The following is a 26,763-nucleotide window of genomic DNA, read 5'->3' as shown; positions in this document are numbered from 1 at the left end:
GTTTTAAAATAAAAATTAATAATAAAAAAACAATAAAATAAAATAATTTAGGGCATAAATAAATAAATACTTCTCCAGGCACCGCTACATCACTGGTTCAGGTGTTTTGTTATTCTTTATTAAAACTGTTATTGTTTAAACTTATGCCGGTAAATTATTAAAATGTTTTTTAATGTGCTGCTCATCAAGTGCAGCCGTAAAACCCTTCAAAATAAATCAAATCATCCTCAGAGCAGGAGAGATCCGTGTTCAGGGGAAGTGTCGCTCGGTGTTTCCCGGTGCTGCCAGCGGGATGCAGCATTGGACGCGTTTTCCCGGAGCGAGCGGAGCACCGAAACCGGAAGCTCCGGAGAGAGAGAGAGAGAGAGAGAGAGAGAAGCGGGCGAACCAACCCGGGACCGAGTAAAGTGCCCCGCTGCCTCCAACGCACTACAGACGATCCGCCGGGCGCAGACACTCTTACCGGAACACGGCGATCGCCGCACCTTACCGCCACCGAGCTCACACCGCGCCGCTTCAGCTCAGCCAGCCGTGTGCGTGTCGTGAAGGAGAATAATCGCACTTTGTGAACGCGTTCGACCTGCGGCGCACCTGCGCGTCCCCGGAAGACATGGACGGATCACCGGGGACCGAAACCGACAGGAGTTCCGCGCTCCGCACCGGAAGACGAAGATCCGACGCTCTGCTCGCCGTCATCTTCATCATGAGTCTCGAAGGTAAGAGCGCTTCGGGTTGTGCTGTAACGACATTAACCTGCTCAACTAGCTGCGCTCTCTAGTCTCCGGCGTCGCGTCGCGTCGGGAGCGTTAACGCGTTTGTGTGAAGCGGCTGAAAGTGAAAGCTCCAGTTCAGGTGTGAAGTTAAGTTATATCAGCTTCCAGTCGCTGAATTCATGATTTATTTCCAGCATATAATCAGAGAGTTTGTGGAAATGAGCTTCATATCTCCTGAAATCATATTCATATCGATCAGATATCAGTATTCAGATGTGATTGAGTCTCAGATCACATCATCACGTGCCTCGCTCGCGGGGATCCCATGGTTTTATTGTGTTTGTGATGAATGGAGCTTCTAGAGCAGACACACGAGCATACAGGAGACTACATGGAAAATTACAAAAAACATAATCAAACAGTAGTTTCTGGTCGATCAGCATCACACTGCACAGACACAATACAGCAGGTATTAAACACTTTCATAGATCCTCAACCATATTACTGGAGAAAGATTTCATGCACTGCATCACTGATCATTGCTTCTGTGATGATAAGAGAGTGTGTGTGTGTGTGAGAGAGAGAGAGAGTATGTGTGTGTGAGGATCCTCAAGCTTATTTGTTGATAAGGGTGAGAGTGTGTGTGTGTGTGAGAGAGAGAGAGTATGTGTGTGTGAGGTCTTGAGTTACAGGACTGTAGTGTTATAGTTCAGGGGTTTCAAACTAGTAGTAAACCATGGAAAACTTTAGGGAAAAAAAAAATGTACAAATAAATAAATTTGATCAAAATAATTGGAAAATCCTCATATTACCCACGGCACAAAAATGATCTGCTACATGTGACAAATAACAAATAATGTGTAATTTTTAACAACATTTTTATTACATGGGCTACTAATACATTTAATTACATACTAATATTATGCATTATAATATAGATTGTAAATTATGCAAAATTACGCATTTAAATGTTAGAGTTCTCCTTACTTTGTCATAAGTGTCTCTCAGTGAATGGGACTGATACTAGTAAAATCTATATATTAAATAATAAATGTCAAATAATGTTCTTAGTCTTTTCTTCCTGTGGAGAAGCATTCCAGACAGAAATAGTTTACTATGAATGAAATGGAAATTAAATTAAATACAATTAATTGTGGAACCAAAATATCAATAATGTCCAGAAAAAAAAAACAACTTAATGTGTGATTTTTTTTTTTTTTAATTATAAACGATCCTAAAAAAAACACAGGGACTCTTATTTTGAAATGTCTGTACTATTGCGGGCTGATCCTTCAGATGAGAGAGAAAATATGCATTCTTAAAACCATCTAAAACATATAATATAAAGGTCATAAAGATGACATTGTCATAATTCATCAACTCGAGTGCATAAGACCAGTTCGGTCATTTCGTTCACGAATGAGAAGATCTCTCGATCTCTTCAGACTCGTATGAAGCTCGTTCAGTGAAGGGTGTATTCGTACTCGAAGGCTCGAGGTTTAGTCCTTCTCTGACAGGATGAAACGATCCACAGAGCTACTCAGTTCACTGATCTGCGCATGCGCCGCGGTGGAGGGACGAATTTCAGGGAACGAGAACGATTCGTTCACCTAAAAGATTCGTTCAATGTCGTGTCTCTGTGATGATCTGACCCCTGTGAGGCTTGGGTTCCTCTGGTGATGTGCGTCTGTGGGATTTCATCCTGCTTTATTGTCCGTCCAGTCGCTCTGTTGTTGATGTTTTTGGTTAGTGTTTAGTGTGTTTTTGTGGTAGTCGTGGGGTTGTGGGTTCGAGTCTCGGGCCGGTAATACCACGACTGAGGTGTTCTTGAGCAAGGCACCGAACCCCCAATTGCTCCCCCGGGCGCCGCAGCATGAATGATACCCACTGCTCCGTGTGTGTGTTCACGGGTGTGTGTTCACAGTGTGTGTGTGTGTGCACTTTGGATGGGTTAAATGCAGAGCACGAGTTCTGAGTATGGGTCACCACACTTGGCTGTATGTCAGGTCACTTTTTTCAGTCTGAACTCACACTCTTCTGGCTGCTGGTCATTCTCTGAGAGCTACAGATGAAGCTGTTCTGGTGGACTTCTCTTGGTTTCTCTGTCTGGCTGTTTATTGGATGTGAAGGTTGTGTGAAGTTGTATCTTCAGTTGTGTTTGTGTGGGCGCTTCAGCAGATCAGATCAGACTGAAGGATGTGTTTCTGATCTCCAGACAGACTCTGAGCTGTTCAAGTGAAAGCAGGAGGGGAACGCGTCTCGACGCTCGTGTGTGCCACGATCAAACACACAGCCCTCTCTCTCATCAGCTTTCTCAGCACACAGTCAGTGTATATATATATATGTGTGTGTGTGTGCAAAACCACACGCTTCACTCTCATATGCAGATGTCTCCAGTCTGACGGGTTTTGCCATGAAATGTAAATCCCTGATCTATTTTCCAGCGCATGTTGTAGATGTTATAGTGAACAGTATCGTGTAATGAATCAGACTGTCTGGTGACGTATGCAGCACTTCTCTTAATCTCACGCTCATCTGCATACACTTCTGAGAGCCACGCCCACATCTCGACATCCAATCAACAAGTGATGGACAGAACCAAGCCCCGCCCCACACTGGTTTCTTTCGATCCGTTATACTCGGATGTACGTTAGAATACAGAAGAAAAGATCTGTCGCTCCTTGACATCTTCAAGCACTACAGAACAGAACACTAATGATCTCTGACTCTCTCGGGCTCAGATTTAAGATGCTTGCTTTATTGGCATGGCAAATATTTGAACATTACCAAATATTGCTAAAGCATATGCTTCTTTATGTTGTTTTTAACTCAGCAGTAGTTTTAAGTGCGATGCTCCATTTCAGCATCTTTCTCACCCGTCTGTCAAACAGAGACACTATGATGTTGTTTTTTATGTTTTTTTTATGTTTTTGTTGTTTTGGTGTTTTCTGGTTTGGTGGCTGTGGTAATGTGTTAGTGTGTAGGTTTGTAGTCTGCGGTACTAACCCAGCTAACAAAAATATAAGAGCGTTTTATCAATGGTAACAATAAGCTGTGAAAATATTATTTCTGAATTGTCTTTGAAAGTTCAAAACATCCTACACTTCTTCTTGGTTATGTGACTGTTAATGGAACACTCCTTTCCATCATGTTCCAAACATAAAGAGAATGTTCTGAAACGTTTCTGAAACAACGCTCAGATGATGTTTTTGTGCTTTGAGATTTTTATTACAGATCTTTCTGTGTTCTAACGTGTTCTTAACTTGAGGAGAATGAAGAGCTCTCTTCTTCAGGTTTCTCGGGCTGTCATCGAGCAGCTCAGTAGTTCACCTTGTGTTTGATGTCGTATTCTCGCTGGTCTCGTGTTGTTTCTGTGCTGACGGGAGAGAGCGTGCTGCTGTGAGTCCCGTGTGTTTGACAGAGAGTTCAGTGAGACGCGTCCGTCAGGTTTCACTGCTGTTACTCTGCTCAAAGTCTGCAGTGTTGTTCTCATTTTCACCTTATTTTCTTCATTTCTGTAATTGATATCCATCTTTTTCCTATGCATCACAGATCAGCTTCAGCTGTTTTGCAGTAATGCACTCAGAACAGAAGATTTTTAATCAAGTGAGACCAGATTAGTTTATCTATTTAATATCTATTTTTCCACTCGTGATTTGCCACAAATATAGCCAGAATGGTGCTAATTTTAAATTTCTGATTTTTTGAGAACAGCAGAACTGATATCTGTTTGTATCATTTCCTGTGAATGTTTGTAAAGCTGCTCTGAAGCGGTCTGTATTGTATAAAGTGCTATAGAAATAAATGACTGACTTGACGTGTGCGTAAAGGCGTTGTGGATGTGTGAGAACGAGCAGCAGACACAGAAGAGCTCATGCTGTGGATGTCTGGGTGGTCAGAAGTCCTTCCGCGGAGCGTCCTGTGTCTGAATAGACTGTGACACAAAGAACAGATTGGCTGTGTGTGGAGCGGTGGCTTGTGCTGTCCCTCCTGCTGCTCAGACGCTGTTACTCTGCATTATCAGATCAGAGGTGATGCATAATTACCAGCTTCACTCTTTTCTGTGCACTGATGAAAATGAGTGTAGATCAACAGGAATATAACAGTTACATCTCTAGATCTGGCTCGAGTTCCTGCTTCAGCACCTAGTGAACAGCACAGAGATTACTGGCACAGACTCATGTGTTTGAGGTGTGTATCATAAATCCGTCACCTTCACCGGTGCAGCACTCGAGGCAGTTCTTGACCAGAACAAGATCCAGTATGAATCACACACCAGATCCGTAATATTAGCAGGGGCTGTTCTTGAGGTAGTTTTTGGCTCTGTTCAGGAATATTGTGTAACTGCACTCTCAGACGAGAACAGAACTTGAGCTGGACGGATCTGAGTAATGACTTCACAGCTGAAGCTGATGGTTCTGTTATTCTCCTGGTTATTTCTGTCAGGCAGCTTTGAGACGATCTGAACTGAAGTGAATGAGAGGTGACAGACTGGAAGCTTCAGGGCGTGTGTGTGTGTGTGTGTGTGTGTGTGTGTTGACAGCCGCATGAACACTGAAACACACTCTTAATGACCTGCTGCTCTTCAGTGTCTCGATTGTGTGAAGCGTTATAAAAATAAAGGTGGTTGACTCTAATGACAAAATGCATTTCTATTCTCAGACTTTATTTTTACTGATATAAAATGACATACTTGAATATTTTTTACTATATTCAGGATATCAAAATAAATTAGGAGAGGACTTGATTTTATTTATGAAGAGTTGACTGGATATGTGTGACGTCACTGGCGACTGGCGACTTTGACGCAGACATTATGCAGATGCCAAACTGGACATGTTCTGGTTTCACAGTATGACGGGGTGTTTTATGTATTTGCTGTTTCAGTAATAAATACTGTGTGTGGGTGTTTGAGTTTCTGATCCGGAGAGCTGATGAAAGATTGATCTGGGCTCAGTGAGGTCAGGAGAGACGCTGAAGATCACACAAACACATGAGTTCACTTCTACATGAGCTCAGGTTCTTTTTTTTTTGTTTGGACTGATCTGTTTTTTGTTTCCTGATGGGTGTGTTTTTTTTATTCTCTGTCAATGAGTGCACCACTAATCCACTTTACAGGAGTATAATCTGATTATCTGTGTAACGTGACCCTGAAGAACCGAGCCGGAAACACTAGCGCTCCACTCAGACTGAAGCTTTGTCAGATATAATAAACATAACTCAGATTATTTAGAGCTTATTTGGTCTTGGCATAAAGCCACGCTTGAACGGTCTGATCGGAGTCTTACAGTAAAGGTGTTTCGATCTGACCAGTAATCACCTCATATCAGGATCTGTTCTGTGCTCCGGTCACAAGTGTTCAGCACTATGTTCGGGGGTAAACTGAGGCAGTGCGAGAAACATGAGCTCATCACATTTATTCTGTAAATCTGTGGTGTAATTACACATCACTCACCTGTCAATCATCCGCTGAGTCTTTCGGTTTTGTTTTGAATTTGTTTTCAGAAATCAGTAGTGACAGATGTCTGTATTGTTTGTCGTAATGCCTTCAGTTGTTAGTAGTATCCTATGAAATCCATTTGATTTTTTTTTCCAAATTCCCAAAAACATTGTTTTTTTTATTATAATTTTTTTTTTCCCAAAAACTTTTTTTTTTTTTTTTTTGGTACTTTTTAATTTTTCTGGATTGTTTTTGTTTTAAATTTAATTTTAAATGTAATTAAATTAAATGCTATTAATTAAACATGTCTAATAATTTGAAATCATGAAACATATAATTAAACTGAAATTTATTAAACGTTAACCAAATTTATTTTTAACCTGATTTATTTTTATATAATTATTTTTTATCTTTTAACTTTTAATTGTTTATAAATGTATTTTTATTTTTTATTTTTTTTAATATTATATTTTTGGTTTTTGTTTTGTTCAGAAATTCTGTGTTGTGTATTTAATACCTTTTAATCAAATGAAAATCAAACAAATCCTTAATTTTTTTTTTCTTTTGCCAGACAAAGTGCTGCACAACAGAAGTTTACTGTTAAAATTAAAACACGGAAAAAAAGTTTTAATAATTTTATTCTTCTTATTATTAGTTTTATTATTACATTAAAGCATTCTTTCTACTGTGCTATGGTAATATATGTCTGTCACAATTTCTTCAAGTTAAACCGAAGTTTTATTTTGATCAGGTTTCGGTGTGGATATTCTTCAGCTGTACAGAGAAGCAGAATCTGTCCTCAGCTGGTTTTGTCAGTAATGTCTGAGTAGTCTGCCGTTATTTATAATTAGCTAGTAAAGTCCAGGCCGCTTGATTTCTATGTGTAGTCTGCTGTTTTTTTTAGTTATGTATGAGTGTTCTGGCGTTTTTTTTTATTACTCTGCTTTAGTAACTGCTCATGTTCAGAGGTCTGATGGTGAATCCGCCACGACTTGACGGCTGCTGGCAGGAAAGCCGGCACTGAGAGTGTGTCACGGAGCGAACGCGATCTGTCTGTGTGTGAATCTGCTCTCCGTTTGACCTGCTGTCAGTGACCTTTCACTCTTCATCATCGAGTTCTAAATAATCAGTGTGTTTACTCTGTATCTGTCATGTGCACAGACAATCAGTGACAAGTTCACTGCAGATATAAGCACTACTGAAGTGTCTTTCCACAGACTGTGTGATGCGGCTCAGAGGTGGCATGAATGAGTTTGCATTATTTATTCTGCTTTTATGCAGCATTATGTCTTTGCACTGAATTTTGAGCAGGCACAGAGCAGCCTTAACTTAGTAACTTAGGACTCTCTACTTTATGCTGGATTCAAATGAAAATGTTTTTTTGCGTTTTACTGTTGTTTGCATATAGTTTAGTTTCTTATTTACTTTTTAAGTTTCTCACTTGTTTGTTTGCTGTGAATATCGTGTGGTAGCTGGCATGGCAATAAACTATAAACCAACAGACAAGTGTACAGCAGTACAATACACGAGAATATCACTGGATACAGTAGAGGAGGTGGAGACGGAAAGATCGTGTAAGATAATCATCTGAAAAATAATGAATAGACTTGTTTTTTGGAATGATTTGTATTTGAAATGTTTTTAAAAGAAGTCTCTTCTGCTCATCAAGCCTGCATTTATTTGATCAAAAATACAGAAAAACAGAAATATTGTGAAATATTATTACAACTTAAAATAATAGTTTTCTATTTGAATATACTTTAAAAAAAAATTTATTCCTGTGATGCAGAGCTGAATTTTCAGCATCATTACTCCAGCCTTCAGTGTCACATGTAACATCCAGTCTATCACATGATCATTTAGAAATCATTCTAATATTCTGATTTATTATGAGTGTTGGAAACAGTTCTGCTGTCTAATATATTTGATCAATAAAAGGTTAAAAAGAACTGCATTTATTCAAAATAAAAAAAAACATTCTAATAATATATATTCTAATAATATATATTTTCTTTACTATCACTTTTTATCAATTTAACACATCCTTGCTGAATAAAAGTATTGATTTTATTTAAAAAAAAAAAGAAAGAAAGAAAATTACTGACCCCAAATTACTGACCAGTAGTGTATATTGTTATTACAAAATATTTATATTTTAAAAAGATAGGTTTTTTTTTTTTTTACTTTTTATTCATCAAAGTATCCTAAAAAAGTATCACATGTTCTGAAAAAATATTAAGCAGCAGAACTGTTTCCAACTTTGATAATGAATCATCATATTAGAATGATTTCTAAAGGATCATGTGATAATGATCCTAAAAATTCAGCTTTGCATCACAGAAATAAATGATAATTTAAAGTATAATAAATTTTAAAAACAATTATTTTAAATTGTAATAATATATCACAATATTACATTTTTTTTTTCTGTATTTTGATCAAATAAATGCAGGCTTTATGAGCAGAAGAAACTTCTTTCAAAAACATTAAAAAATAGTAATGTTTCCAAACTTTTGACCTGTACTGCGGAAAGATCGTGTAATAATCATCTGAAAGCGGAAAGATCGTGTAATAAACTATGTAAGGTACATGTTCTGACTCTAAGACCGTATGAACATGAGGAATGTTCTGACTGTAAGACGGTTTCGCTGGGCCGCAGGACAGATCCAGACACACAGTTCTGCTCCGGGAAGCATCAGTAGCTGTCTGTATGACGGTATGTTTTATGTATTTGGGTCAGCCATATTCATAAATACAGAGCTTTCTCAAGCTGCTGAGAGTGGTTTGTTTAGAAATGTTAAATATAGTTCAGCCTCGGAGATGTTCGGCAGCTCCTTCTCACTTTTATTCTACAGCACAGGAAGTTCTGGAGAGATGCAGTTCTCTTTCTGACGCCGAGGCTGTGATGGACATACTAATGAAGCGTTGAGAGGACGTCCAGCGCGACTCAGTCCTGTGAATGAATGTCTTTCTCCGGCCGGATTAACCCTTTCCTCTCCCGCCCTCACCGAGTTCCCGTGAGCCAGTGTTAATCATGCGTGGTGTGTAACGAGCGTGAGCCCATCACTGTAATCATGTGCTCCACTAACGAGCCTCTTCCTGGCTGATGAGGGGTGAGTTACTCCGTCAGGCTCCACCAGTTCTCCATCCTCTCTGCGGCAGGTGCGAGCTGAATGAAAATCCAGCGTTTCCCGCGGGCTTTATGACACTGAGATGGGCCGCGGAGTGTATTTCTCTAAAATGAGCTTCTCTGAACACAGAGCCTCTCGTTTGTCTAACGCTGTGTGTTTTCATCAGCGTCTGAAGATGCTGCAGAGTTTATCTTCACTAGTAGAGCGTTAGTAACTCATGCAGACTCTCTCAAACACAACTCTTTAAAAACCTGTATAGTTCACCTAAAAGTTTTATTTATGTTTATATATTATTTTTTTAAATATAACACTAGTTCTATTTCAAGTCAACATGAAATCCATAGTTATTTAGTTTAGTAGTACACAGAACGTAGTGTTTGATTCATCAGTGCATGTTGTTCTAAACAAACATCATTTTATTTTATTTTATATTTTATTTTATTATTTGTATTTTTTTATTTTAGATATTTTTATGTATATAAATATATATATTTTATTTTATCTTATTTAAATCTTATATTTCCTTTTTTTATTTTATATATATTTTAAATTAAAGTCCTTCCCTATGTTTTTCCTCAATGTATAGCCTGTATCTTTTGTAAATGTCAATTTTTTGCTCGTTGTCTTGTTTATATTTTCCTCTCATTGTGTTAAACACTAATTATGGTTCTAATTGAAGTCAACATGAAATTATAATTTAGTTTTTAGTTTAGTAGTACATGGGCCAGGACTTATTGTGTACAGTTCATCAGTGCACAATTCCGTAATTGATGATTTTTAAAAAATTTTTTAAGTACATTAAACTATTACTGAATCAACAGTTTGTCAGTTTATATCTCTGAAGCTGCTTGACACAATCTGTATTGTATAAAGCACTATACAAATAACTGAATCAGGAGTTACATTGTTAATATCTTCGTAGGTGCTTATTAATTACAGCATTGTATAAATCATAATTTATTGCTGATTATTTTATATCATGGTTTTCCAAACATCTAAACATTTTAAATCAAGATACATTTACTAGAGATGCAAAATGAAAATAAGAAGTCATGTTTTCTGAGAAACTGATCAAAATGATTAAAACATGAACAAATATCTGTAAGTGGAGAATGAAAAATAGTTTTCACTTTGAATTAAGCTGATTTTTCTGAGCCCACTGGCAGATGTTTGTTCTCGTTCTAATCTTAAACTCACTTCATTTGATCAGTTTCTCAGAAAACAAGACTTCATATCTTTATGTTGCGTTTCCAGTGAATGTATCGTGATTAAAGAATCGTTAGGCGTTTGCACTGGAGAACAAGACAGAAACACAGTAAGGTACAGTAAAAGTTATGGTTATTTCCATATTCATATTCCATAGCGGTTTCCAGAGCGAGTGTTAGGTGTCCATCACTTCAGCGGAGACCCTCTGAACTCTAACAGCTCGGAGCACGTGGTGTCTCACAGTGAATGAAATGTCCTCCTCTGACGTTCCCTCATCGTTCGTTTCAGCACGTCATCATGAACGTGACACTTGTCTGTAAGAACAGGTGAACCTCACTGAAGACAAACAAGTCATTTCCACTCTCTCTTATCAAGCGTTGGAACTGTTTGATGGTGAAAGTGTGCACTGAAAGTGTTTTGGAAAGATGCTTGATCAGCAGAACCACTGACATGATGCTAAACACACAAACCACTGCTCTTCAGTTCCTGTACCATCACTGAGATACTACTAGAGTTTATTATTATTATTATTCAGCTGTTTTGGTTTAGATTTTCCTTTCATTTAAGTTTAAAAAATGCTCATTTTATTTTTGTTAAAATTCCTGTATAGTTTTTACTCTTTTATTTCAGTTGTAGTTGTGTTATTACGTCAATTTTAACTAACGGCTGCCTTGGCAACTAGCTGAAATAAAATCATTTTTAAAATATTTGTATTATTTTTTTATTTTATTTTTAGTACATTAAGTTTAACTTAACAAATATTTAAATATTTTTGTTTTATTTTATTTCAGATTTTATTTCAAGTAATAAAAATAGTTTTTTTTATGGTTTTAGTTTTAGTAAAAGGCAGAAGTTGTATTCAAATGTTCATATTGTTGGAATCTCTTGTAACATTATAACATGATGTTATTTTTAGTATGATTATTATGGCTTTGCAAAACAGCGATGTATTCCCGCAGGATTTAAACCTACAAATAATGTGACCTGTATGAGTAGTAAATTAGCGTTTAACATCATAACCCTGCCCCACAGTCACACGTTCTCTTGATAATTTAGGTTTGTGTTTGGTGGTTTTCAGAGCTCCTGTGCAGAGCTCTCAGTCTGTTCGAGTCTACATTAGCTCGCTAGCTTTATGTGAGTATCTGCAGCAGAAGAATCCGGCGCTTCTGTCCCTTCAAGCGTCTGCTGCGAGAGAGAGAGAGAGAGAGAGAGAGAGAGAGAGAGAGAGAGAGAGAGAGAGAGAAGTATAATTGGTAAAGTAGTTACTGGGGAAACTGAGAGTATTACTATGACCCTGCTTTCAGCCTGGTGCTGACCTGGTTCTGCTTCTCCCGCTGGGGAACCACAGCACTTCTACTGTTCAGTGTCCAGGCGCTAATGGGAGCGAAGCATTAGATGACTGCACTTTCCATCCGAGCGCTTCATGAGTGTGATCGGACAGGTCTTCATGAGGTCACTCTGTCCGGCCGCTCCACTGAGCAGGATGTGAGGGACTCTCCGCTTCCTGCATCTGTTCTCCAGCCAACAGTCTGGACTACATTTGGGTTTACTCCACTTCACATGTAAACGTGCTGCGGAGACGCTCTGGACTCTGAGGAGGAACTGAATACACTTCGGCAGCAGTTAGTCAAAGCAGCAGTTAGTCAAAGGTTACTCGGTTTTATTTTTCAGATTCAGATTAGACCAAGCTATGTTTTTATGTAACTGATTTGAAAAGATTTGACTGGTCTTAAAGAAAAAAAAACCTGATGACTAACTTGTAGCTTGCCACTTAATTAATTACAAAATATTGGTTGCTAGGCTGTTGTTAAGGGCTTCTGGGTGGTTGCTAGCCTGTGTTGGGTGGTTCTGGGTGTTTTTTGTGGTTTGTTTGGTGTTGCTAGTTGCTAGCCTGTGTTTGTTAGGCTGTGTTTGGTAGTTTTGGGTGTTCTGGGCAATTTCTAGGGTGGTTGCTAGGCTGTTCTGAGTAGTTGTTTTGTTGTTGTGGGTGGTTGCTAGGGTGTTGCTAGGTTGTTCTGGGTGGTTGCTAGCCTGTGTTGGGTGGTTCTGGGTGTTCTGGGTGGTTGCTAGGGTGTTGCTAGGATTTACTGGGTGGTTGCTAGGCTATGTTTGGTAGTTCTGGGTGTTCTGGGCAGTTTCTAGGGTGGTTGCTAGGCTGTTCTGAGTAGTTGTTTTTGTGTTCTGGGTGGTTGCTACGGTGTTGCTAGGGTGTCCTGGGTGGTTGCTAGGTGTTTTCTTCCTGTTTAAGAGCTGAATGCTCTTCACGGTTCTTTCTCTTGTGTTAACCAATGAATTTATGTAATTTTTCCAGACATTCATAACTTTACTAAAGGATCGGGTTAAGGATCGGGATTATAAAAAATAATTTTTTTGCTTGTATAAAACTAGGAAATATGCATATTCATTGCAAAAAACTTTTCCAGGTCTAGAAATCACACTTTTAAAATCAAGATTCCTCACATATTCAGGTTCTTGAATCTGGTTGTTGAAGGGATGAATTAAAATAAGAAGCATCTTGATTTTTAGTTGTTTGAGCTGAGTTTAATGCCTGTCTTGTGTGATCTGAAATCATTTAAAGCCCTAGAAGCACCAGCACGAGTGATGACTGACTTCACAAACACAGCTGAATTCACTTTCTGCCGTTGCACAGGATGAGTGTGTGTTCTGGATCTCAGAGCCCCCCCCGTCAAACACACCTTTGTCATCGGTGCTCCTCTGTGCTGACCTGAGGATTACTGGAGCGCAGCAGGAGCCTGATAACTGACACCAGGGGCCCCAGCGCCTCCAGACGGGCCCCCGGCCCTCACCGCCTCTCAGCGCGAGTGTGTGTGGCGCTAATCTCCTCGATCGCTGATCGCATCTCAATCACTGCAGACGCATGCATGAATGAAGCGTGTGAATCCGCGGCGCGGGCGTGTTTTGATCGTTGCGTGCCGTGTTTGCAGCGCTGGCTAATAACGCGTGAGTAGATGCGGAGCTATGTTCGATCGCCCGCAGCGTTTGAGCCACTCAGCTGGAATATTTGGTTCAGTGGCTTTCTAGAGAGCATCTCTCTGCCTTCCTGTGAGTGTATCGACTTTCAGCCTCTGAAGACACAGAGCTGTGTGCGTGAGAGCATTTCTGAGCGCTTGATGGTCCGAAATGCATCACTGCTCAAAGCTCATGTCACTTTAAAGTTTGAAAGGCTGTAAACCAACAAAAGTGCCACAGCCGTGAGCGTGTGTGGGTGTCATCTACAGCGCTTCATACCACACAGCTTCTTTCAAAGCAGCTCCACATTAATAACAGCAACAGAATCAGTCCTTATTACTACATCTGACACGGTCCATGTGAAATTCAACTGATACACAAATATCATTCATCTCATTCATCTCTTAACAGTTGTAATTAGTTATTATTTATTATTTATTAATTGATTTTAGTATTTAATATATATTTCATATAAAAACACTTTGAATGTTCTGAGTTTCCATCAGAAATTACTTTAAAGAAAGAAATAGTGGTCACACTTTATTTTAAGCTCCAGTTCTCATTATTAATGAACTATTAACTACAGCGTTTGTTAATTACTGCTTATTAATAGTTAGTAAGGCAGTTGTTATGTTTCGGTATTGGGTAGAGATGTAGAATATGATCATTCAGAATATGTGCTAATAATATGCATGCTAATAAGCAAGTAGTTAATTTTTTTTTTTACTGTTTACACACATTTTCAAAACAAAATAAAACACAAATCCAAGAACTGCACGCGCCTCACATCTCTTGCAAAATGAAGCACTGCGTTCAAAATATCACAAGCACATCTCAAAAGCAAACATCTGTCTTTGCGAACACCTTTGTCATGATATTATATTTTTGGATATATCATATACACACAGTTATTCAAAACCTAAAGCTCTTCTTTCACGAGCTCCTGTGCACATTTTTGTTCAAAAGTGAAAGTAATTGGCAGAGAGTCCTGTGCACATTTTTGTTCAAAAGTGAAGCAGATTAGTTTTTTTTAGATTTTTTGTGTTACACAGAGAATTGTGTGTTGTTTTGCAAAAAGTGTTTTATAAAAATTGAAAAGTGTGTGTGCGTGTGTGTGTGTGTATTCACCAAACTTAGGTGTGATTTCTTTTGTGTGTGTTTTTTTTTTATAGTATTGCATAATATTTACTATTTTTATTTGTAGCTCCATGCCCTGTACACTGTGCTCTTCATGTTTTGCTGTAGTGTCTAATGAATGATCTGTAGTGTGTGTGTTATTGACTAATGTGTGTGTGATTTGAAAGCTTTGTTTGATTTTGAGCACAGGTGAAATGGTTTTGAAGCGATCGTTTGATTTTTCCAGAAGAGTCAGGGGTTGTGTGAATTTAGTTTGAAGGTTTGGATTTGTGTTTCAGAAAATGAGTGACGGTTTCAAGAAATGTGTTTCAGCAATTCAGAAAAACTGTTACAGTCAGATTTATTTCTACTCGCATTAAACTGTGCCGTCTCAGAGACCCGTGCTGGACTGATCTGGACTGATCTGGACTGAGGGAGTCATTATTCTCAATGACAGAAATAAGATCCTGTGTAATTGACCTTTGACCTTCCTCTCTGGTTACCGTGGTAACAGGCCGACATCATCACACTCATCTCGCATTGGCTTTATCTTTTGGCTGTGTTTTTGATTTTTGTCATGGGTTTTGGGATCATCAGCAGGTTGTACTTCCTCCGTTCATTAGCGAGTGCATTAGGCTCTGATGGGCTCCTGGCTCAGGGATCGTCCCGTATGGATTGCTGGCAGGTCTGGGTTTGCGTTTGAACTTGATGCACTTGAAGCGCCGGATGGGACACACGGAGCGCCTCGGGATATCTGTGAGACAGACGGAGCCGAACGGCCCCTCGTTTCTCCCCAGGATACGGGTACATTTACCCACCCAGAGCTACTGTCTCGCCTGTATGGACAGAACACAGCGGAGAAAATCAATACGTCGATACGTTACCTGTGTGTGTGTGTGTGTGCGCGTGTGTGTGTGTGTGTGTGTGAGACAGGCTGTTTTAGACTGACAGGGGTTTCAAGGGAAATTGCTGGTGAGGGGGAAGGGGCTTCAGTCACTCATATATCAGATGAACCTTCAGCGTGCGTGTGTGTGTGTGTGTGTGTGTGTGTGTTGTGTGTTTGGTGTGTGTGTGTGTGTGTGTGTGTGTGTGAAAGTGTCAGGAGACGGTTTCTATGGGTCTTAGAAAGGTTAATTCGCCCTTGCACAGACTAAGGTCTTAAAAATGTCTTATTTGTCTTCTCATCTTCTTCACATTCACGTCTGAGAGTGTCAGTGATATTTCTCAATATTAATAGTCTTTCAGAAGTAGTTGGAAATAAATGTAGTGGCTGTCCCCGGATGGACAGCAGGAAGTGATGTCGCTGCCCGTGATTCTGTGTTATAGACAGTAAAGCAGCATGACAGGCCGTCAGGGGCTTATGGGATATCGTCCTGACAGAGGTCACGTCCCCGCGGCCACCGCTCACAAACAATTCATATCTTACCCATCAGCCTCCTGTCTGTCCTGTTTCTCTGTCCTGCATTTATTCATGACTTTAGTCACGTGATGCAGTGCAGACACAGTATAATGTGAGTGTGTGTTCACTGCATACACTGCCTTACACACTCACACACTGTGTGTATATACAGATAGATAGATATATAGATATATATTGTGCTGACTCCATCATCATTAACTCTCTCATTGTGTTACTGATGGTGTTCCCATAATGCCCTGCTCCTGAAAAGCTCATGAAGTCACCGTGACAGCAGCTGAATGTAAAGCGAGTGTGTGGAGGCTGCTGATGGGAAGGTGGATGTGCATCTGTAGATGAACTGACAGACAGATGAACCGTGTGTGTTCAGACTCTAGAGACGTGTGTGTTTGGAGAAGCTGCTTCACATCATTACTCAGAGTCACAGGAAGTACAGAGTCAGTGCAGGTGAATAATTAGCTGTCATCAATTACAGCCCCTCTCTCTCTCTCTCTCTCTCTCTCTCTCTCTCTCTCTTCTGAAGGAGAGACAGCTTCTTCTGTCATTAGGAGCTGCTCTCACACTGTTTGTGTGTGTGTGTGTGTGTGTATGCGTGTGTGAGAGAGTGTGTGTGTGAATGAGTGTGAGTGTGTGAGAGAGAGTCAGTGTGTGTGTGTGTGTGGTGTGTGTGTGATTGTGAGTGTATGAGTGTGAGTGTGAGATTGTGAGTGTGTGTGTGTTTGTGTGAGAGAGTGTGTGTGAGTGTGTGAGTGTGAGAGAGTGTGTGCGAGTGTGTGAGTGTGAGAGTGCGAGTGTGTGTGTGTGTGTGTGTGTGTGGTGTGTGTGTGTGCAAGTGCGAGTGTGTTGTGAGAGTGGCGCGGTTTGTGTGTGTGTGTGAGTGCGTGTGTGTGTGGTGTGTGTGTGTGTGTGTGTGTGTGTGTGTGTGTGTGTGTGATGGTGTGTGTGTGTGTGAGAGAGTGTGAGTGAGTGCGTGGTGTGTGTGTGTGAGAGAGTGTGTGTGAGTGTGAGTGTGTGTGAGTGTGAGAGTGCGAGTGCGAGTGTGAGTGTGTGCATAACATAGTGTCAGTGTGTGTTATTGTGTGTGTGTGTGTGTGTGTGTGTGAGGTGTGTGTGTGAGTATGAGTGTGTGTGTGTGAGGTGTGTGTGTGTGTGAGTGAGTGAGTGTGTGTGTGTGAGTGTTTTGTGTGTGCGTGTGGGTGTGTGCTGAGAGAGTGTGTGTGAGTGTGAGTGTGTGTGAGAGAGTGTGTGTGTGAGTGCGTGTGTGGTGTGTGAGAGAGTGTGTGTGAGTGTGAGTGTGTGTGAGTGTGAGAGTGCGTGTGAGTGTGCGTGTGTGTGTGCGAGTGCGGGGGTGTGCGTGCGTGTGTATGCGTGTGTGTGAGTGCGTGTGTGTGTGTGTGTGTGTGTTGATTGTGTGATTGTAGTAATTGTACCTTTAAGTTCCATGTAAATTAATTAGCAAAAATTTGATTTGGCCCAGTTGTCTGTTTGGTCCATAAAGCTTTGAGGTTTTTGGACCCAAATAAGCCTGCGGGGCCTGATAAGTTGGAACCATTTTATCTGAAGCTAGCAGCTGATTTAATTGCTGAACCGTTGACTTATTTATTTAATCTGTCTATTTCCTCGTGTGCAATACCAAATATTCGGAAGTCTGCTTTTGTTTCTCCTCTTCTCAAAGGGGACACTCACTGCAGTTGAACAATTATAGACCATTTTCTAAACTGTGTTTATCTAAGCTCTTGGAGAAATTACTGAATGAACAATTTATTTCTGGAAATAAATAATATTCTTTCTCCTTTCCAATCTGGATTTAGAAAGCAGCATAGTATGGTCACTGCTGCTGTGAAAGTGTGTAGAGACACTATTAATGCCTTAGACGGCAAACAAATTTGTTCAGCTCTTTTTCTTGATTCATCGAAGGCTTTTGACACAGTGGATCATGGCATACTTTTAAAAAGTCTTTCCATTGTTGGTCTCTCAGAAAATGCTATTGAGTGGTTTGCCAACTATCTTTCAGGGAGAACACAGTGTGTGCTTTTAAAAGATTGAACTTCATCTGTTTTGTCAGTTTCCAAAGGTGTCCCTCAGGGGTCTGTTCTGGGACCCATTTCATTTTCCTTGTATATAATAATAACATACCATCCTTATGCAGACGATACTGCTATTTATTGCCTCGCTTCATCATCCTCACTAGCTCTTCATTATTTACAGTCAGCGTTTGCTGATGACGCTCTTTAGTGCTTCATTCAGTGGATGATCTCACAGCTCTTCAGCAGTGTTTCCAGGAACTGAGGCCTCACCGGAATCAGACGAGCACACGGACATTATTAGACTGTGCTGAGCTGGATGATGACTGGAGTGAAGATGGAAGAGAGTTTGGCCTGCAGGATGAGAGTCAGTCAGGCTTCAGTGTCTAGGCTGAGCCGATGAGAAGGTTCCAGCAGACTCGTCTCAGTCCTCTTTCATTTAATCTCTTTTCCATATTCATCCGGAGTTTCCATGTTTTGCTTGGATCATCTACATTCAAAGTGCTTTTCCTTTCACGGGTAATTGATCAGATAGGAAGTGAAGATCATCAGGCTCTTATCTGCTGCGCTCGTGTTTGATCGTCAGCTTCACTCTGGAAGCTGCCTGTGGATTGTTTTTGTTTCTACAGGCTTGCGTTGAATGAATGATGATGATCGTGTTTGCCGTTTGAAAGGCGTTATCATTAGAGAAATGCAGGAAACTGTTAACCGGGAGATTTAATAGACGTATAAAAAGCCTGTTTAGGTGTTTCTTTGTTAATTCTAACAAATTAATTTCTAGCAACGCGTGTTTGAAGTTTGTAATGTGTTATTATTTGTTAAATTATTGTTAATGTTTTAAGTAGCATAAATTTTAGCTTTGTAATTTTACTGTTGCCCTTTTATAAAATAATACTAATACTAATAATATTTATTATAATAATTATTGTATTATTATTTTATTAGCATAAATTTTAGCTTTGTAATTTTACTGTAGTTTTATAAAATAATACTATTATTATTATTATTATTTATTATTATATTATTATTATTAAATAATTAAAACAATGAAATATTATATGTTATTATTTATCTATTTTATTGTTATTATATTGTTTTTTATTTATTTAGTTTTTTAGTTTTTATTTTTTTATTGAATAAAAAAAAAAAATATTAATGATAATAATTGATATAAAAAAAAAAATAAAATGCAATTAGATTAGTTTCACCAATGTGTTCTGCCTGTTTTTTAATGAAATAATGCACATGACACTTGAGAATTGTGGCATTGTTCAGACGTTTATGGTTCATACTTCACCACAGAATGACTTTTCACACTTTCACAAGGCTTGAGCTGTAAAGACACTTTATTATTGAGATGTTAAAGAGAGAAGGTTTTGTGTGGCTCCCATCCGTCGCCATGTCCAGGTATCTTACGCTTGTGGTCCAGAAGAGATTATGAACAGAAGCTGGAAGATCATCATAAACACATGAATGATGACAGTACACACAGTGAACAATAGCGTCTTTATGCATCGTCTCTGAAGGGCCCGGGCCCCAGATGTGTCATGGGTAATGAGGCGGTAACAGGAGATTCTGGGTGGCCACACGTTTACTGTAATGCTCTAATGGTTGAAAAGCTTTTAGACATTTTTACCGCGTTGTTGTGATTACGGCTGGTCACGGTGACAATAGAGGCTTAATTTGTGGAGACGGACGGACGGATGTGAATGGGAGAAGTGATGAAAACACGTCCCTCATGACAGAACTCAACGCTCGTTTAGGAGTTTAATGAGGATGAGCCTGTTTCAACCTGACTTTCATTCCCTGCTCTACTTACTGTTTACTTCTGAGGAGTAAATAAAATCAGCATAAAGGTAAATGAAAGGAAAATGAGAAAAGTTGCCTTGGAAACTGGCTGAAATAAGTTTTTTTTTTTTTTGATAATTCATTTTATTTCAGTTAACATTTATTTAGTTTCAAATAACAAAAATGTTTTTAATGGTTTTTAGGTTTAGTTAATTATAATAACCCTGCTCTGATGTCAGGTCATGTGGCATGCAGGTAAAAATATTTTAAGATAAAATGTTTAATTGTGTGTGTGTGTGTTTCATTTTGATTGTTTTTATGTTAAAATTATTTATTTTAATTTTACATCTGGTAAATTCCAATCAACTCATAAACCCAAGTTTGAGAAACATTAGACTTTATTACAGGTTTATAGAAAAGTGATGGAAAAAATATATTGAAAACATACACTACCAGACAAAAGTTACTCCAGTCTTCAGTGTCACATGATCTTCAGAAATCATTCTAATATACTGATTTGCTGCTCAAGAAACATTTATTATTATTATTATGTTGAAAGAAGTTGAGTAGAATTGTTTCAGGATTCTTTGATGAATAGAAAGTTCGGAAGAACAGCATTTATCTGAAATAGAAATCTTTTGTAACATTATAAAATGCCTTATCATCACTTTTGATCAATTTTTAAAGCATCTTTGCTAAATAAAAGTATTAATTTCTATACCCCGCCCCCCCCAAAACAAAAAATAATAATGATACTGCCTTTTGAATGGTATAGTGCAAAATGTTACAAAAGCTTTATATTATAGATTAATTTTTTCTATTCATCAAAGAACCCTGAAAAAATGTTCTCAACTGTTTTAAATATTAATAAGAATAGTAAATGTTTTTTAAGCAGCAAATCAGCATATTAGAATGATTTCTGAAGATCATGTGACACTGAAGACTGGAGTAATGATGCTGAAAATAAATTACAGTTTAACAGATATTCAAATAGAAAGCAGTTATTTTAAATAGTAAAAATATTTAATATTTCACACAATATTACTGCTTTTGCTGTATTCCTGGTTAAATAAATGCAGGCTTGGTGAGCAGAAGAGAAATCTTGAAAAAACACAAAAAATCTTACTGTTCAAAAACTTTTGACTGTTGTAGATGTAGTAATGTTAAGTGTTTTCTTTTATTTTAAAAACTTGCTACAATAATTTTTAATTTATGTAAATTGTAGTCAATAAATGTAAAGGTGTTATTTAAGGTATAATATAGTGTTATACCAGATTAATTAATTCATTAATTCCTGATGTAATTCCAGTGACGATCAGTGATGAATTCATGAGTGGATTTGTGGCTGATTATCATTAGAACTGATCAGTCCTTGAGTTTGTCTTTCATAACAGCAGAAGGGCCACAGAGAGAGGAAGCAGACGGGATGCTGGTTGCCATGTCAACGTCACTGTACTGTACTGTACTGTAATGTAATGTAATGTACAGTGTGTTTGGCCGGAGTGCAGCTTCAGCAGATTGATCCTCGTCTCAGTGTTTGAGAGCTGCTGAACGATTACAGTCACAGGACTGGAGCTGATGTTTGACCCGGGTTCAGATCCTCACTGCTCCTCCACCAGTGGCCCGGTGTCTGACTGTTCCTGTGAAGTCAATGAAAACATCATGCTCTCATCGTTTAAAGATCCTCGTGATGCTCTGAACCCGTATGACTTCACTGGTTTTACAGCGGCGTTGTTTCAGGTTGATTTCTCTGCGGTTTGTACATATGTGAGAACATTCTGGTGATTTATTTCTCAGGAAGCTGCTGTCTGTCTCCTCATGTGTTCAATAAAACAGCTGTGTTTCCTTCAGTGCTTCCAGTGACGCTTCGTCTGCTGTCCTGATCATTTCTGATGTCTGATTTTACAGGTTGTCCAGATTAAATTAAATGCTTTAAAGTTTCAAAAGACACAGATGTTCCATAAAAGTATGATTAAAAAAGCAAACATCAATGTGGGAGATGAGCTTCTCTGTGTCTGTACCGATCTTCAGACACGGACGGGTGATTCGTCTGCTCTGATTCTGCCTGAAGCTTTTCTTCCACATGCCTGAATAATGTATGGAAGCTTTTAGTGGCCCACTTTAAGAGCATCATGGGATTACAGGAAAAGTTACAACAAATAAAACGTATTTGACATTTGATACAGACACTCGATGTGTGTTGACATGTAAGACGCTCAGTTTAACACATGATGTGACACGCTCGTCTGTTCATGCAGCTGAAGACCTCAGTGCTTAACTAACCCAGGAACAAGAGCTTAACTAACCCAGGAACAAGAGCTTATTTAATAAAGGAGGAAGAGGTTATTAAATAACGTAGGAAGGAGATTTTATATAACAGGGGAAAGAGATTTTATATAACAGGGGTAAGAGGTTTAACCAACCTTAAAAAGGGGGTTTAATAAACCCGGAAACAGGAGCTTAACCAACCCGGAAACAGGAGTACTCAGTATCAGTGTCATTGAGATACTATTATATTTTTTATAGTTTTAGTAAGTTTTAGTAATTTTGTTGTGTTTTTGTCTTTTTAATTAGTTTTTGTTGTCTTAATAGTTTATTTCTGTTTTAGTTTTGATTATTTTGGCACATCAGCTTAAACTAAATTAAAATTTATTTATTTTATTTTTTATTTATTTTATTTTTTTTGTTTTAATTTTTTTAGTTTTACTTCCCTGCTCAATATTTTTTTATTTTCTGCAAATATCTAAGGATTCTTAAATCAAGATACTTATGATTCAAATGACATAAAGATATCTTGTTTTGTGAGTAATTGAAGCAAGAATGAATGAATTAATTTGAATTAATTCAAAGAGAAAGCACATTGATTTTCTGAGGCCACTGGCAGACATTTGTCCGGCTATTAATCATAAACTCATTTGACTTTCTCATCTTCTTATCTTAAATCATTTTGCATCTCCAGTAAATATATCTTGATGTTAAATATTTACTGAGTGAATGCATTTCTCTTCTGCTCTAGCTTGTTCACTAATCTAGTCTTTACTAATCCTGTCGTTGTGTTTTATGAATGCTGTGATTCTCTGACAAATTGCTTGTGATATTTCTTTATTTAAGTTGCTTGGATAAAAGTGCTGAATGAATACAAGAAGATGTAAGACTGAGCACATAATCAAACTCACTGTATCCCAGCATGTGTGATGTGATGACTGCTGATGTGATGTGATGTGATGAGGTCTGTAGAAGAGCTCAGAGCTTCTGATGATGATGATGAAGGTTGTGTTTGTGTTGGCAGTGCTGAATCTCACGCGTCTCACTGCATCATTAATGAATGCAAACATGTTGTTCGGTTCTACACTGTTTGATTTGTCTTGTCTGAGAGATTCATTCATCTGTTGTGAGTCTGAAGTTCAGTGGCTTGACTGGTTCTCTGTGTTTCTCTCAGTCTTCATCATCCAGGCGTCTTCGCTTCAGTTCTCCGAGGAGCCCCAGTCTCAGGATGCGTTACACGGCCGCAGTGCTATCCTGCGCTGTGAGCTCAGCGGCCCGGAGGACATGCGGTTCTGGTGGACGCAGGACGGCCGGCGTGTGAACGACTCGGACCGGCGCTTTCAGGAGGGCAGTAACCTGAAGTTCACGGCGGTGGACCGTCACGCAGACACAGGCAGCTTCCAGTGTGTAGCGTCCAGTAACACCACCGGAGAGACCCTGAGCTCCGCCAGCGCCTCCTTCAACATCAAATGTGAGCAGAGCTTCAGCTGCGAGTGTGTGTGTGTCTCTGGAAACCAGACGTCACGATTCAAATCATATCTCTGTCATTCCCTCTCTCTCTCAGTTCATCCAGTGTCTCTCTCTCTCTCTCTCTCTCTCTCTCTCTCAATTCAGTTCAATTCAATTCATATTGCTTTATTGGCATGACATACTAAGGTACATATTGCCAAAGCATTGTACATAGAATAAAAACAAACAAAACAAAAATACCTATAATATACATTCATAAACAACCAAAACAAAAATACATGTAAAATACATCCATATATAAACTTATATAAACACTGATCATAGTACTAATGCAGATGTGTTCATTCTTTAACTCTTAGTTTGTGTCATTTATAAATCTGATGTGCTACTCTACTATGTCTCTCTCTCTCTCTCAGTTCATCCAGTGTCTCTTTCTCTCTCTCTCTCTCTCTCTCTCTCTCTCCGTTCATCCAGTGTCTCTTTCTCTCTCTCTCTCTCTCTCTCTCTCTCTCTCTGTTCATCCAGCGTCTGTCTCTCTCTCTCTCTCTCTCTCGCGTGTCAGATTGCAGTGATGGGCGTCTCGCCCTCAGCTGTGTAATTATTCCTGCTGTTATGTTTGGTTTCACACATTTCTTGCCTGAATCTTTTGTAGATTTTTAAGCACGTTCAGCTTGATTTCATCTGTTTCAGTCACATGACTTTTACTCTCATCCACCATATTTAGGAGCATTTACAGTGTAAAATAATGAATCACGCGAACAGAGAGGCCAAGAAAACATGTTGTTGACTGGATTTGACCCTAACAGCTCTCAGAAAACATCTGCACAGATCTCAAATGAACACAGACCAAAGATAACAATACATTTATATTTATTTGAGTGGTTTTTATTTCAAAGTGTTCATTTTGTCAGCTGTTTTTTAGTTTAGTCTTTTAGTCAAATACCCTTTTTAGTTTTTAGCATTTTAGTCAGTTTTTTTGTTTTTTTTCTAAATCAAGATTTAGTTGACTAGTTGTTTTAGTAGTTGTTTTAGTCAGAGAACTTTTTAAAATCAAATTTTAGTCATACTGCATAATGGTTAACAATTAATGCACAATTACTTTGCTCAAAACAGATTTATTTCTAGATGTTTCTTACCTTTTTTGTTGAGGAAAAAAAATAGAAATAAATTTTGGATACAGAGAATTTTTGTTTTTTATTTTAGTCATGGTTGTGGATGTTGTTGTGTGTCCTCAGGGCTGGAGAGGGGGCCGGTCACCATGAATGAACCCGCCTCAGAGGCGGAGCTAGAGGAGGCTGAGCGAATCGTACTGCAGTGTCACATTGATGGACATCCACGGTGAGTCCAGCCTCTGATTGGACAGTTAAGAAGAATCTGATCCTCACACAGAACACCTGGAATATACTGCCATATAAGTTATATGAACAGTGTATGATGTAGATTACTATTGATGACACAAAATAAAAAAAGGTAATTACGACTTTATATCTCACAATTCTGTGTTTATATTTTGCAATTCTAACTTTTTTTTTTTTCTGGAAATTCTGAATTTATATCTTGCAAACTCAGAATTGTGAGATAAAAAGTTTCTTACTTAGGTTTGTGAGGTGTTTATGATCGTATTCTGTTGGTTAGATGTTTGTTTCTTGTGATGGTCTGGTGGTAAGATGTTTCTGTGCAGGCCGAGCCTGGACAGAAAGGACCGGATCCTCATGCTGACCAACCTCAGCACAGGGGATTCTGGGATATACTCCTGCTGTGCTCAAAATGCTGCAGGAAAAGTGTGCAGTAACCACAACATCACCCTCAATATCATCGGTAAGATTATTAGAGGTAAACAGACACAAGCTCAGGTTCTTCTAGATTAAATTCGTTCTGTAGATTATATTAGAGTATCAGAGTGAACATGTTTTAGATGTGTGAGAAGACATCATGTCTGTGTGGACTGCTCGAGCGTGTCATTGATGCCCAGGCAAGCAGTCTCAGCTTTTATTGTGTGTGTTCTGTAATGTTTGTCACCTCATGAGCGCAGCTAAACAGAAATGTCTGAAGCGTAACCCAACACCTCGGCTGGTCTGCCATCAGCCACCTGCAGACTGAATAAAAGCTTTGCTGAGAAATAAACAGATCAGCTAGAGCAGGAAAATTACAAATGAAAGGAGAGAGCGAGAGGAGCGAGGATAAGGAGCTTTAGCAGAAGAATAGTGGGCGGCAGTGAGAGTGAGAGCTTACAAACGCAGACAGACCTGAACATGTCTGTCTGTCCTACAGCGTGTCTGTCTGATCTGGAGCGTGTCTGTCTGATCCTAGAGCGTGTCTGTCTGATCCTAGAGTGTGTCTGTCTCTTTTATATAGTGTGTCTGTCTGATCTAGAGTGTCTATCTGTCTGATCTGGAGCGTGTTTGTCTGATCCTGGAGCGTGTCTGTCTGATGCTTGAGCGTGTCTGTCTGATCCTTGAGCGTGTCTGTCTGATCCTAGAGGGTGTCTGTCTGATCTGGAGCGTGTCTGTCTGATCCTTGAGCGTGTCTGTTTGATCTTAGTGTCTGTCTGATCCCAGAGCGTGTCTGTCTGATCCCAGAGCGTGTCTGTCTGATCCCAGAGTGTGTCTGTCTGATCCCAGAGCGTGTCTGTCTGATCCCCCCAGAGCGTGTCTGTCTGATCCCTGAGCGTGTCTGTCTGATCTCAGAGCGTGTCTGTCTGATCCCTGAGCGTGTCTGTCTGATCCCTGAGCGTGTCTGTCTGATCCCTGAGCGTGTCTGTCTGATCCCAGAGCGTGTCTGTCTGATCCTTGAGCGTGTCTGTCTGATGCTTGAGCGTGTCTGTCTGATCCTTGAGCGTGTCTGTCTGATCCTAGAGTGTGTCTGTCTGATGCTTGAGCGTGTCTGTCTGATCCTTGAGCGTGTCTGTCTGATCTCAGAGCGTGTCTGTCTGATCCTAGAGCGTGTCTGTCTGATCCTAGAGCGTGTCTGTATGATCCTAGAGCGTGTCTGTCTGATCTGGAGCGTGTCTGTCTGATCCTACAGTGTGTCTGTCTGATCCTTGAGCGTGTCTGTCTGATGCTTGAGCGTGTCTGTCTGATGCTTGAGCGTGTCTGTCTGATCCTGGAGCGTGTCTGTCTGATCCTGGAGCGTGTCTGTCTGATCTGGAGCGTGTCTGTCTGATCCTAGAGCGTGTCTGTCTGATCCTAGAGCGTGTCTGTCTGATCCTAGAGTGTGTCTGTCT

General features: G+C 39.4%; 1 protein-coding gene across 1 annotated transcript in view; it reads left to right on the top strand.

The window, feature by feature from the left end:
• The first annotated feature begins 222 nt into the window (after positions 1-222).
• Positions 223-26,763, top strand: part of LOC109101294 (inactive tyrosine-protein kinase 7-like) — a 67,069-nt gene continuing 40,528 nt past the window's right edge. The window contains exons 1-4 of the mRNA XM_042769577.1: positions 223-716; positions 23,245-23,541; positions 24,776-24,878; positions 25,222-25,358. Of these exons, the coding sequence (XP_042625511.1) occupies positions 611-716; positions 23,245-23,541; positions 24,776-24,878; positions 25,222-25,358 (643 nt within the window). The 5' untranslated portion in view covers positions 223-610. The remainder of the gene's footprint in view (positions 717-23,244; positions 23,542-24,775; positions 24,879-25,221; positions 25,359-26,763) is intronic.

This window comes from Cyprinus carpio, chromosome A13 (genome assembly GCF_018340385.1).
Source record: "Cyprinus carpio isolate SPL01 chromosome A13, ASM1834038v1, whole genome shotgun sequence".
NCBI classification, from domain to species: domain Eukaryota; kingdom Metazoa; phylum Chordata; class Actinopteri; order Cypriniformes; family Cyprinidae; genus Cyprinus; species Cyprinus carpio.
The sequence above is the reverse complement of the archived record's forward strand: the minus strand, read 5'-3'. Positions and strand labels throughout refer to the sequence as shown.